Below are 13,150 nucleotides of genomic sequence, written 5' to 3'. Positions count from 1 at the left end.
TATTCCTCCGCTTGCAAAAAAAACCTGATGGCAGCATGACAGAAAAATGCAAATAAATTTAAGCATCCTTAAGTACTAAACCCACACTGTTAGCAAAGCAGCAACAGCAAATACCCTGAAGCTACCAGAGCTGACGATGGAGGTCTGGCTAAGCTTGTTTCTTCTTCCTCCACCTGAACTGGGTCAGGATGCTGAAGGTACAGAATAAAATGGATCCTTTTTCCCTCAGTTTTAGTCAGGATGCTGACTAATGATGCTGACAAAAAGACATAAGCTGAATTGTTTGATCTGTCACAAACATTAGAACAGTGAGCCAACATCTAGGTGTCTGCTACTGTAATAAGAGTAAGTAATACCTTAGGCCAAGAAGTCAGAGGAGTAAAAAAAACTAAGAAGGATGTTACTAGGTAAAGAATGAAGCTGAAGAACTGCAAACAAAGATCAGAAGGCTCAAATTAGATTTTCTAAAGCTAGGCTAGCTAGATGTCAATATAAACAAATAAACAACAGCAGTTACAAGGGATATTACAAATTACGTGATTGCAACTGTTTAATCTTGCCCTGTAAAGCCTCAATTGTATTGGAATTATCAGTGTCATACATTTCAAAGAAACCCACTGAGGCTTGAGACTACATGCCTACGATCAACACAGGAAAGCTTCCTCTTCGTATATGGGACAATTTAAGAAGCCCTTTCACATCTCTGAAAAACATCAAATTCAGAAGTTTGTGAGGAAAAATTGTTCTGGCACTTTTTTGTCCAGATGAAGCCACTAGTGTCTTGGATCCTTATCGCTCATCACTGCAGGTTCAGGTTAGCTCTCTGCTGCTAATGACACATCAGTACCTACAAAAATAGAAGTCTCACTAATAAAAACAAGAACACAAACTCATATGAAGTGAGTAACACTTCGTTTCTGTCATTTGATTTTCCTGTTATCCCTCTTGGGGGATAAATACTTTCTAAAAGTTGTAATACCTGAAAATCAGAACCCTAGAAATCTATATACACAACTCTACCTCAACAGAGGCACCCAACAAAAAGGTAAGAAACTTCCACCCAAACCTGAAACTAGGAGAAGTGGAGTGAACTTGTACAGATCAAGGATTCAGAAGCTTTGACTTCTGCTCAACAGATCAGTTTCTTTGCTCTTAGAAAAGCAGCATAGTGAGAAGTTGCATAGGGTACCAAGGTCTGTCTTAACATAATACAGAAAAGTACTTACTCATCCTTCATTTCCCTTAAAAATTGCATTAACAAAAAGGGAAAGAGAATTATATGGCCTAGCAAACCCAGTAATAAAATACAAGTTAACTACAAATTAAAGGAGTAAGTATTTTGGTTTGCCAAAAGAGTCTGTACCCAGAGGGGATCAATAACTCACCAGTATTTATTAGAAGCCAAAGCAAGATTACTAAAGAATGTATTCAAGCCTGATGAGTTCAAAGGCAGTGACTGTTTCCAGGCAGAAGGTGACTCAAGCACCACTGTTTTCAACCGAACTGAGAGCCTATGGCTCTGAATATTTTATGTTTTCCAAAGGATATAATCTAGATACCAGACCATGATTTATTACTCCACCAACCAAACCACTTATTTTCTCTTTGGTGGAATTTGACAAAATGTGTGGATGCAAATCAATGCCAATGAAACATCACTGATGTTTCTTGAAGTACAGAAAACTGGAGGCAGGATCTCTTAAGTAAAACTCCTCACTGAAGCACAGGGACCAAAGCAAGTGTATTTAATTGTGACAGTTGGGAATTATGTATATTTGATTTAGAAAAGAAACATTGTGGAAAACATAACTTTCACTAAATACAAACTGTCCCATCAGCAGGTCAATCTGTGTACCAGTATCTCAAGAGAAGCACAGTAAGTAATGGCAACTATACAGCACTGCTGTGCTCCTTCATCCTCCCCTATAAACTTAATTTACATTGCTTTATTTCTAGAGACCTAAGTTAAAGTTTACTTATAAGGGTACTTCTAACACAAACTTTTAAATTAGCACCATGATCAGAAAAAAGTCAAAAACAAGATGCAGCAGAAAATTTCAGACATTTAATACAAATTGAGCTGTACTGAATGACACTGACACATTTCTAATCTTTTACAATCCTTTAAATGAATCTAAATTTAATTTTAACATATCTCCATGGGTATACAAATTTTACATACTTCTGCGTTTCACCTGTTTGTTGCCCCCAAAAGAAAGATGCTTCTTCGATTTTAACCTTTTTCAAAAGCATGGATGAAAGCTTTAGCCACATTAACACTGGTGGAGCTGTATACCAAAGTCTTAGGCTGAGCCACAAAAGGAAGTCAGTCAGCACACTGGAAGATAACACTAGAGGGGATATGCTTCTCTGTAACAGCAAATACCCTATTCCAAAATAATTACTCCCCTTCAGCAGGAAATAAAAGCTAAGCTACCTTAGCTGGTCTGGTATAACTAATTTCAGTAAAGCTTAGGCAGTCAAGTCCCCTCTCCCCCCACCCCCACTCCCCACAGAGGCAGATATTTAATTCCCCTAGTCTCGGGCGTGCTATAATATAAGCAAGTATGGATGACAGATCAGTTCACACTAGGCAGGAACATATCTAACCTTTCCCTGTTTGGAGCTCTGGTGGATTCAGGCCAGTGACTGAGAAAGCAGCAACAAAGCCAGTAACGAACACAGGGAGATGAGACAAGGACAAAATGAATGAGGAGCAGCAGGAAGAGTTTCACTAGATGAGAAGGGGAAAAAGAAACCCACCGCACCTCCTCCTTACCCTGAAAAGGAACTGCTAAACAGAAGGATGGGCAATTTTTAGTTACTTTCTAACGTTTACCTATCTTAGCCAGAAGCACTGAAGTTACCATACTCTTTAGGTACAGTATTTTCTGCGAGAAAGATCCACCATCACCAAGTTAAAGAAAAATTAACATGAAGAATAGTTTAGACCCTGAATGTCATGTTAAAGACACTGCTGCTGCTATGCCTGACCTGCATAAAATTGTCTCCACCCAAACAATAGCAGCAGAGGTGCGAATTCTGCTAAGATACAAAACACGCTTTTCAAAGGACAAAATTTCAGCCCTACTGATTACAGAAGTGAATTTAAGTGATAAAATCAAGAGAAGTATAGAACACACCTTCAGGTGAAGTGTAAGTCATCTGACACACATTCAGGTTTTCACTTTACCAAATCCTAATCCGATATCAATCCTAGTCTGATTTCAGAACAACTCCCTCCCCCTTCCTTTCCTATTACAAAAACTCGAACACAAGATTCGGGATTTCCTTCCTTTCCAACTGGGACTGGAATTGAAGATGTCCCCGGTAATGACACACAGATTCAGAAGACCTTCGGAATAGCTCCAGGGGAAAAAAAGCTTCTAATCGCCCGTGGTCTCACAAATTCGGGGGAGTAAACTACTACCCCATTAGCCTCAGTAAGCACCACACTCCTTCCCGATTTAGATGAAGACGCCCAGCAGGCCATTACTTATGTGCCTACCAACATTTAAGGAAAAAAAAAAAAATAATAAAAGGTTGATTTAAGGCAGTAGAGGGACCAAAATCAGCCAGCACGGCACACTGTAAAAAGACTCATCGGAGCGTGGGAGCGGCCCCTACCACCAGCGCAGGCCTCCGTGTGCGGCAGCGGCGCAGCGGGGCACGGGGGGCCGGGCCGGGCAGCCCCCGGCCCCAGCGGAAGGGCTACCACCGCCCAGAGGGGCCGGCACAAAAGGCGGCCGGCACCATTGTCCACCCCACCCGAGCCCCGACCCCGCCGAGCACAGAGGGAGCAGGACGGGGAGGCAGCCGGGGCAGCAGCGAGGAGCGCCGCGGGCGGCGGGGACGCGAGCCGCGGCAGGGGGTGGCGCATCCCGCCGCCTGCCGGCCCTGCCCGGGCACGGCCACCGCCGCGGGGCCCAGCGGGCCCTCCCGCAGCCCGGCAAGCCGCGGAGGGGGCGCGGCGGGGCCTGCACGCCGCCCGCCGGGGCCGCGCTCGGCTCGGCCGCGCCAACCCTTCCCCCCGCCGCCGCCTCCGCCCCCCGGCTGGCCGCGCCCGCATGACGGAGGCGAAAAAAAAACCCCGCGGGCGTTTTCCCCGCCGCCGCCCGCCCGCCCCGGGCGGCCGCTCCCCGCCTCCTTCCCGCCGCCGCCGGCGGCGCCGCCAGCACGGCCAGGCCCCGGCCCCTCCTCTCGCGGCCGCCGGAGGCGGAGGCCGGGCCCGGCCGGGGCCCCGCCGGCCCCGCACCTACCTCCACGTCGCGGCCCTTGTTCTTGAAGCTCTTGATGCGGTGGTTCTCCAGGCCGGCGGCAGCGGCGGCGGCGTTCTCGGCCATGGCGGCGGCGGCGGCTCCCGGCGGCGGCGGCTCCCAGCTCCTGCGAGGCGGCTCCGGCGGCGGCTCCCGGCGGCTCGCGCGAGGGGAGGGCGGGGGGGGAGGAGAGGGGGGCGGGGGGAAGCGGGACGCTCCGTGACGAGCGCGAGGAGGGGAGAAGGGGGGGGAAAGGAGGAGGGGGGGCGGTGAGCGCGCGCGCCGTTGCCGAGTGACGGGGCGAGCGGCCGCGAGCGCACGTGACGCGGCGGGGCGGGATCAGCCAATCCCAGCGCGGCGCGGCCAGCCCCCCGCGCCTCGCCCGTGCTGCGTAGCGAGCGGAGGGGCCGGCGGCCGGGGACTGCGCTTCCCGTCCTGCATCGCGGCGGGCCCCGCGCTGCGCGCTGGGGGCTGTAGTCCCGGCGGGCGGCGGCCTCGCACGTGAGCGGGCGGGAGCGCGCCCTGCGGGGCGGTCGGGGGCGCCGCCGGCCTCAGCTGTGGGCCGGGCACGGTGCTGGACGCTGTGCGGCTCCGGGGAGCGCCGGGGCCGGCGGGGAGGGCCTGGCAGTGGGGCGCCGATCGTGCTTCTGGGGGGGGCGCGGGGCGCCGCTTGCCCCGTTGGGGGTCAACCCCGCAGAGGGGCTGCGGTGGGCTCAGGGTCCCCCCTGCCTCCAGTAGGCTCCCTGAGCCCCTGCGGCCTTGTCAGCTGCGGGCTTGTCCCCCTCAAATGCACTGTGTGGTGACCTCGCTGGTGGCTCACCCTCACAGCCGGCCTCGCACAGCTCCCCAGCCAAGGGTGCACTGGGGTTACAGCTCCACACCTTGCTCTGCTCCAGAAGAGTGCACTGATACTGCTATATGTTGCCGGTGCGACAAATCACCTGGTGAATCCAGGTGTTTGGGAAGCCCTTAATCTCCTTCAGCTCGCCTGCCGTGCAAGCAGCCCCTACCTGGAAAGCAAATACAGCACTCTGTGAACATGCCCTTCGTACCACAAGTACATGTGGCAGTTGAGGCCATCCCCAGGGTGTTGTACCTACCATAATGCAGAGCACAAATGGCCTTTGTAGGTAATTGTAATTTGTAGGCAATGTAGAGGGTGGTAAGCAGTGATCTTATACCTCCCATAAAGCAGAGCATAATTTCTTAGGAAGAAAAGTATCCAGGAAAACCAAAACCCCAAAATAACAAATACATGTAATGTTCCTGTCCAGGTCACCTTATACCACATCAGGTTCTGCAACAGACCCTTATAGCTACATATAAGCTGTTCACAGACCTCTTTCTCTTAAAAAGTCTCTCCCTCTAACTGACAGTTCAGCTTTTTAATTGCCTTCCCCCAACCCCTCTTTATAGCATTCAATTGACTGTAACTTGTAACTCACGGTTCTGGCAAAACAAAGCTTGCAGCCTGATGGAGATGAATAAAAATCTGGAAGACTCATGCTCTTCTTCACTGTCGTTCAGCTGTGTGCCAAATGTTCTTATCTGAGGGATCAATGTAGCATTTCCATCCTTCTCATATCCAAGTAGTTTCAGCTTCCAATGCACATTCCTCTGTGCCTTTTCCCGGCGGCTTTTTCTGGGTGTGCTGGACCATTATTGCTAGCAATGGAAGAGAAAAAGGAGCCAGGAGCAGGCAAAGCCCAAACGGCACAACCAATGTGACCACTGTTTGTCAAGATTGCTAATGTCAGAGATGGCTTCTGAGTTCTGGCACTTGCTTTTTTGAAGGAGAATTGGATTCAGTCATCCAGCTGTCTTTCAGAGAGCTGCTAAAGCAGATTCAGCGGCTGAGAACTTTGTTTTGCCCGCCAGGGAAGGTGGCCATAGCTGCCAGCTGTGGCTTACTCAGGCCTGGTAGGACATCAGAGCAATGCCGATCCGATCCCTGCCAGGCTGGGGTGTTGCAGTTATCCTCTGGAGGAGTTGCTCACCATTACCACAAACAAAAGAGTTTGTTCAGCTCCATCCAGTGTAATCTGTGAAGTAAAAGGAAAATTTGCAAATAAAAAATGGAGTGTCTCCAGACTGGGACAACTCAATTTACCAATCCATAAATCTATACACATTCTACTAGATCAGATTTATACATACAATGGTGACAATGTCTTTTCTTTCCCATTTCTTCCTATCCATGATATAAGCCTTTCAGAGTTTCTATAGCGATTTCATTAGTCTTAGTAGACACTCAGGAATTGAATGCCTCTTAGACAGAGCTAAATGGAAGTTTGATTAGTTTTACTGCCTGAGAAAAGCTTCTTGGTGGAGCTCTTGACTAGATAATTAAACTTGCATGTACTCAAAGAGAAAACATTTTGATGTAGTTAAGCAAATACTACTTTTTGGCACTGTAATTAACAGACACTACTAAAATATAAAGAATGAGTACTTCGCTACTTTGGAAACTGAATGACATGTGGTCAAGCGTAGCCATTCTTCCTCATCATATGAGCTTCGTATCAAAGTGTTCTTGTCACCAAGACCTGCAAGATACATGTCAAGGCCATGAACACACTTATAGAATTTACTGGCCCTGAGCAGCCTCCCCACACTCCGTTTTAGCCCCCTGCCCCAGTGATGCTGCAGCAGTGGCAGTCTCCACCTCCACTGCAGCCCTGGCCCAGATGCACAGGCTGATGTCCTGGCTGGGCTGAAAAGGGGTTCCTGGGTGATGGGAAGGGGTGAAGGGTTGGAAAAGAGGCTAGTTAGGGCCAGCAAGGTTTGTGGGAGCCTTCAGTGCCCTGACAACATAAATTTCATAGCTTAAAGAGCTATGGGGAGGAAAGATCTTTCATAATTGAAATACGTGGGACAATAACAACTCTTCAAGTGTCCCATTACTGAACAAGCTGTCCTTGTTTCTGGGATGACTTGTTGGCTTCAGCAAAACACAATGAACCCAGCAGGTGATATTGCCATATTCTGGGAAGTGCATGTGATCAGCTCAGGAACCCACCTGCAGCTCCAGAGTCGGAGGCCACTCACCCTGTAGTAGCTGGTCACTTGTCCTTTTGCAGTCAGAGATTTTATCTATATCAGTGATTTTGTCTATATCCACCGAACAATACAGATGCAAGAACGTAAAAGAAATGCAAGGAGCCTAAGTCATGCTTTTGCTGGTATTCCCTCCAAGAAGGATTGGGGAGATTTAGGTGCAGTGCTTTAAGATGGTACCTGTTGTCAGTCCTATCCTGCTAGTGGATGTTAGAAGGCGAGACAGGAGAGGCAAATAAAACACGTATCAGCTCCCTAATCTCTCTGTTCACAGTGATGAGCAGCTGAAGCCAAGACTTGTGGGGTGGAGGAGGTGTGGATGCCTCCCCAGCAAAGGAGCGGGGCAGATGGCAACGTGGTATCATCTTAAACCACTGCTGGCTAAACTTGGCTACAAACCTGTCAATAGTCTGTAAAATCATGCAACTTGTAATCACAGAACAGTACAAGGATTGTTGCTCAAGCCATTAAGTTAACCTAAACATTCATGGGTTTTGTGTCTTGCTTGCTTATCTCAAAATGGGATGCCTAAGCATCTCTTACTTGAGTTGCGCAACAGCTTTAACTGTGTATTACCATTGGCATGGCAGAGCGAGAGAAAGCTTTTTCTACAAAATTTGCTGCTTTTTTGTGTGTTCTCTCTCAGCAGACGTTAACTCTCATGCCTTGCTTCCTCTTGTCTGTTAGAGGCAGCATGACTGGCACCAGCTTAGACATGGCACGCAGCTGGGGTCCCTGCCCAGATCACCTGCAGCTGTCCCCACCATACATACAGCTCTCCAGCAACCAGCTGAGCAGCGTCTCATCAGGTGTTGCTCTCTGACAAAAAGGGATGAGTAGCATATAACGTAAACTAAGGCAAAGTCCCCTACAAACAATGCCTTTGACATTCATTTTCCCTTAGGATATATGTACCATTCTGGTGAGACTATTAATGCATGATCGCAGTTCTCTCCATCAGTGATGTAAAAATTTGTCTTCATAGGAAAAGTTATGTTCTTACCTCATGGTAACTAAGGCTTAGTAATGAATGTGAGGTAAATCCTGGTAAACACTCCAGGTCTGTCAAAGGCTGCTATCATGGATGCTAAGAGGTAACATGCACTCAAGGAGACATGAGAGAGGTTCACTGAAGACAAGCCTGCGGAAAGTTGCTGTGTACAAAGATCCGCACCCTGAGGTCAGGAAACCCCTGATGTGAAAATGGTTGGAAGCTGGGGAAAGTGCTGGGGTAAGCATCACCTTTTTTCCTGTTCTCCTGCTTTTCTTAAGACATCCATTTAGTGATGACAATTGGAGATGCAATACTGAATAAGACAAGCTTTTGGTTTGACCCACAATAGTCCTTATAATTATAGCAGAAAGTTAGTGCTTAGTGAACGACATCACTATGAATTAATACTCTCAGGGCACAGTGTAGTCCTCCAGTTTCAAAGCAGTAGGTTATGGTTGTCACCAGGCTGTCCTGTTGCTGCTTTGCTCTCCATTCACCCACCCTGGAGGCAGCTTACCTTGTACCAGACTCCAGTGTGGGATGAAAACAGCTGCTCTTTTGGCAGAAAGCCCTAGCTAGGATGTTGTGCACAGGGAAACCCTGCCCTGGCTATAGTGGGGTTATATACCTTATCAAATTTGGCTCTCTGATGTCCTTTCCTGGTCTTTCAACAGTGTCTCAATGGACCTGGCAGTCTTAAATACCTCTGTGCAGCAGTACACCATATCCCACTACCCATAGGCAGCACAGTCAACAGCACTTTGCAAGAACAGGCAGCAACCCTGGGCTGTCAGGAGGTGTGTGGACTGGTACAGGGCTCAGGGGAATTAAGACTCTCCTCAGTACATCTGTGCCAGGAGCAGTCCCAGAAAGCTTCCCTTGCTGCTGGGAGAAGTCACTTCTGGGGGCAACACAAGAGCTGGTGAAGGAGCTGGCACAAGGCTGGCTTTGGAAGAGCCAGTGAACAGCCCAGGGTCAGGATTTATAAATGCCTCATTATCTGCAGGCTAGAAACAGAAGCACTGAGGGAGCAGCTGACTGGTCTGCTAGCGTTTCCAGAACCTGGGGGATGTTGTTAGTGAAGGAGGAACCTTTGCTTATTCATAGGCCTTCTTTGCTCAGTCCGAGCCAAGCTGCTGACTGAGCATCTTTGACCACACTTTGACCAGGAGGAAAATTAGGGAAAGCTCCTCCTGGGACAGAGCATCATTTTTCTCCTCTGCTATTCTCACAAGAATCCCCAGAGTAAGTACACACCAGTGCCTCATTTGCTGTTTCCCTCTTTCAGGCAGCTCCACACAAGAAGGCTACCTGGGCTTGAGGGTGACAGCAAGGTGGACATGAGATAGGGGCTTCACAGACGAGGGCCTGCCGCCATGGTACCCAAGCAAGAAGAGCTTGCTTGGGGGACAATAGCTGAGGTTAGTCAAAAGCCCAATCACCAGGCAAGACCATAGTGATAAGGCAGGTCCCAGGTCACGTCAGGGTCCAGTAAGTTATATAGCCAGGTACAGAAATAGCTGTAGTATAGCTCAGACAGAGACCAAGGGCAAAAGCCCTGCTTAAAAGCAGTGACCGAGATAAGGGAAGTGAGTCCCCGCCAAGGCTCCTCACAGCTTGTTCTCAAACAGCTCTTTGATTCAAGGCCAGGCAGCTGCACTGTCAAAGCTGGCCCTGGGCCCAGGCAGCCCAGGCCCCAGGAGGATGGGGTTGTGCTCAGGGCTCGGGCACCCACCTGGAGCTGGAGACATCCCTTTCTTCTGATGTCTGAGCTCCAGGCTGCCACAGAACCAGAGAGATCACGGAGACTTACACCAGGGACTGGACAGCTTTCCCAGATTTAAGGCAGATGGTGATCAGGAGCCAGAATGCCATCCTGCCCAGAGCTTCAGTCCAAGCAAAGCTCCTGAGGTACTCATTGTTTGCAGAACCATGGGTCCACCAGCCTCCTAGGCTTCAGCCTGGGGATGCGGGTGCTCAGGAGGCTAGGCTGTGCTGTGCTGGGCTGTGCCTCAAACAGCAAAACCTGATGGGCTCGCTGGTTTTTCTGGTAGTAACAACTCCAGCCGGTCTGCTCCATGGCCCAGAGCCTTCGGCACAGGCAGCCCAGAGATGCACCGATTGAAGCCCAGCCCCAGAGCCAAAAAGGGCCAGGAAATCCCTGCCACAGACTGTGCTGCACCTGAAGGAGATATCAAAGGGACGCAGTTTACAGGAAAGGTCCCTGAGGACCTGGGTGTGACTGTCCGCAGGATGGCTCTCTTAATTTGTATTTCAAAGTGGATAATTTAATTGGCATAATTGGGATTCTTCTTTCTTCCCTTCATTATGGATGCACAGAATACAGTAGTAGAGAAGCAAGAGGGAAGCATGTCTGGGAGCGAGATAGCTGCCGAAGTAGTCTGCAACCAGGTAAATAATGTCATCCTCTTTGGGAAACTACTGGGGTAATAAAGATCTCCTTTAAACATGCTAGTCACAGGGCATGGGATACTACATTCCTCATTGTCTAGAGCAGGAGAGGTTTGCTTCTGTGTCATGGCAAAGAGGAGGGGAGAGTCAATGCTCCTGGGTGACATCTTTAGTGGTGCAAGCCCTTGTGTTATAATGCTGGGGGCATGGTGCAGGTAGCCTCATGCCAGCTGTATGATCACCCATGGCTTCCCGCATGTCCCTTCTGGCCAGGGAATCAGGTCCATCAGGCGTGGCAGTGCCAGGCTGTGCCATTGCTGCCAGGGGAACCATGTCTTGGTGCATCCTCCAGGCAAAAAGGCTCCTTGAAGCCCTCATGCAAGCTGTGGACACTGTGACAGGGCAGGAAGTGTCACAGCAGGTGAGGGAAAGCTTGTCTTTGGAGCCCTAGGACTCAGGGTCAGCCACCCAAAGCCCCCTGTACTCCATCCTGCAAGAGTCACGGGCCCAGCTGAAAGTTGCTGCTCTCCATCTATGAGGAGGTGGCCACTGGGCTCATGGGGACAACTGTCATCAGCCACAGTGCATTTTTCAGCCTGTAATCTCTAGCATGAGGAGGATCCACCCACTATGAACCATCTGGCCTCGCTCTGAAGACTGTAGATGAGCTTGGGGCAATCCTCTGTGGTCAGACATTATCAGCATCACTTGCAGCAGGGTGATGATACTGCACATTTCTGTGTGGCCACAGTGTGTGCACGAGATGGACAATGCAGAGCTGGGTGTGCTGGCCAGGCCTGGTGTTGGTGAGGGTCAGCAGTGGACAGGCAGCTCTTCTGGCACAGCCCACTCCTGCCGGCTGGCAGGATGCGGGCCCATGGCCTGTCCTCCCCAGAGGTACTGAAGCTCCTGCAAACCAGCCTGTATACCCATCTCCGGGCTACGGTTGGACTATGAAACACGGGAGAGACCTGGTTGGCTCTGGTTGGTCTCCCAGGGGCAATCCAGACGGGAAAACCTCGTTTTAGTGAATGCTTAAAATGTCTCTGGAGCACTGGTAGTCTGCCTGGTCAAGCCTTAGTTTGCAAACACTCTTGCTCTGACAGCCCCAAGTAATAAAGTTTTGATGCACATCAGACATATCTTTGTATTTTAGCAGCATGAGGGAAGAAGATGGCTTTTGTCTTGTAGGCTTTGGTTTGGTGGCACTGGAGGATCACTTCTGCGGTAATCTAACTGTGGGTTTGGAGTTCTGTGGTTGGAGTGACCTTCATCACCTCCAAATCATAATGCAAAGCCGTACTGCCAGCTTCCTAAACACCATGGTGCTGTGACACTGCTGTTTTGAACAGGTACTGAGTGATATACATTGACTGACACATGTTAATGTCCATGGGTGAGTGGGAAAATGATGGTTTGATCCACCATAGCCAGATGTATTTAGATGTACTATACAGACGTGAATAGCCAGCACTTTACCATCTGTATTGGGTTTGCATGGCAAGGTTTTGGCAGTGAGGGGGGCTACAGGGGTGGCTTCTGTGAGAAGATGCCAGAAGCTTCCCCCTTGTCCGACAGAGCCAGTGCCAGCTGGCTCTGAGATGGACCCAACCACTGGCCCAGGCTGAGACTGTTAGCAATGGTGGTATCACCTCTGGGACAACATATTTTAGAAGGGGGAAAATACCTGTGCAACAGCCTGCAGCTGGAGAGAGGAGTGAGAGCAGGTGAGAGCAACCGCCCCGCAGCCGCCATGGCAGGCAGGAGGGGCAGGGGGCTCCAGGCCCGGAGCAGAGGTTCCCCCCAGCCCGCGGTGAAGCCCACGCTGAGGCAGGCTGTCCCCCTCAGCCCGGGGAGGCCCACGGAGGAGCAGATCCCCACCGGCAGCCCCTGGAGGCCCCACGCCGGAGCAGGTGGGTGCCCGAGGGAGGCTGTGACCCGTGGGCAGCCCACGCTGGAGCAGCTCCTGGCAGGGCCTGTGGCCCCGCGGGGAGAGGAGCCCGGGCTGGGGCAGGTTTGCTGGCGGGGCTGGGGACCCCGGGGGGACCCAGGCTGGAGCCGGCTGTGCCTGAAGGACGGCACCCGTGGGGGGACCCGGCTGGGGCAGGGGAGGGGTGTGAGGAGCCGCCCCTGAGGGGAAGGAGCGGCAGAGGCAGCCTGTGAGGGACTGACCCCAGCCACATTCCCGGCCCCGGCGCTGCTGGGAGCGGGGAGAGGGAGCGGGAGTGAAGTTGGGCCCGGGGACAAGGGAGGGGTGGGGGGAAGGTGGTTTAGGATTTGGTTTTATTTCCCATTATCCTGCTCTGATTTGATTTGCAATAAATCAAATTAATTTCCCTGAGTCGAGTCTGTTTTGCCTGTGACAGTAATCGGTGAGTGACCTCCCTGTCCTCATCTTGACCCAGGAGCCTTTTGTCACGTAGTTCTCCCC

The 13,150-nt window shown here is 50.7% G+C and overlaps 1 protein-coding gene across 1 annotated transcript in view; it reads right to left on the bottom strand.

The window, feature by feature from the left end:
* KPNA3 (karyopherin subunit alpha 3) overlaps positions 1-4,482 on the bottom strand; it is a 48,771-nt gene extending 44,289 nt beyond the window's left edge. The window contains exon 1 of the mRNA XM_037375945.1: positions 4,260-4,482. Within this exon, the coding sequence (XP_037231842.1) occupies positions 4,260-4,343 (84 nt within the window). The 5' untranslated portion in view covers positions 4,344-4,482. The remainder of the gene's footprint in view (positions 1-4,259) is intronic.
* Positions 4,483-13,150: the final 8,668 nt, after the last annotated feature.

This window comes from Falco rusticolus, chromosome 2, assembly GCF_015220075.1.
Source record: "Falco rusticolus isolate bFalRus1 chromosome 2, bFalRus1.pri, whole genome shotgun sequence".
NCBI classification, from domain to species: Eukaryota; Metazoa; Chordata; class Aves; order Falconiformes; family Falconidae; genus Falco; species Falco rusticolus.
The sequence above is the reverse complement of the archived record's forward strand: the minus strand, read 5'-3'. Positions and strand labels throughout refer to the sequence as shown.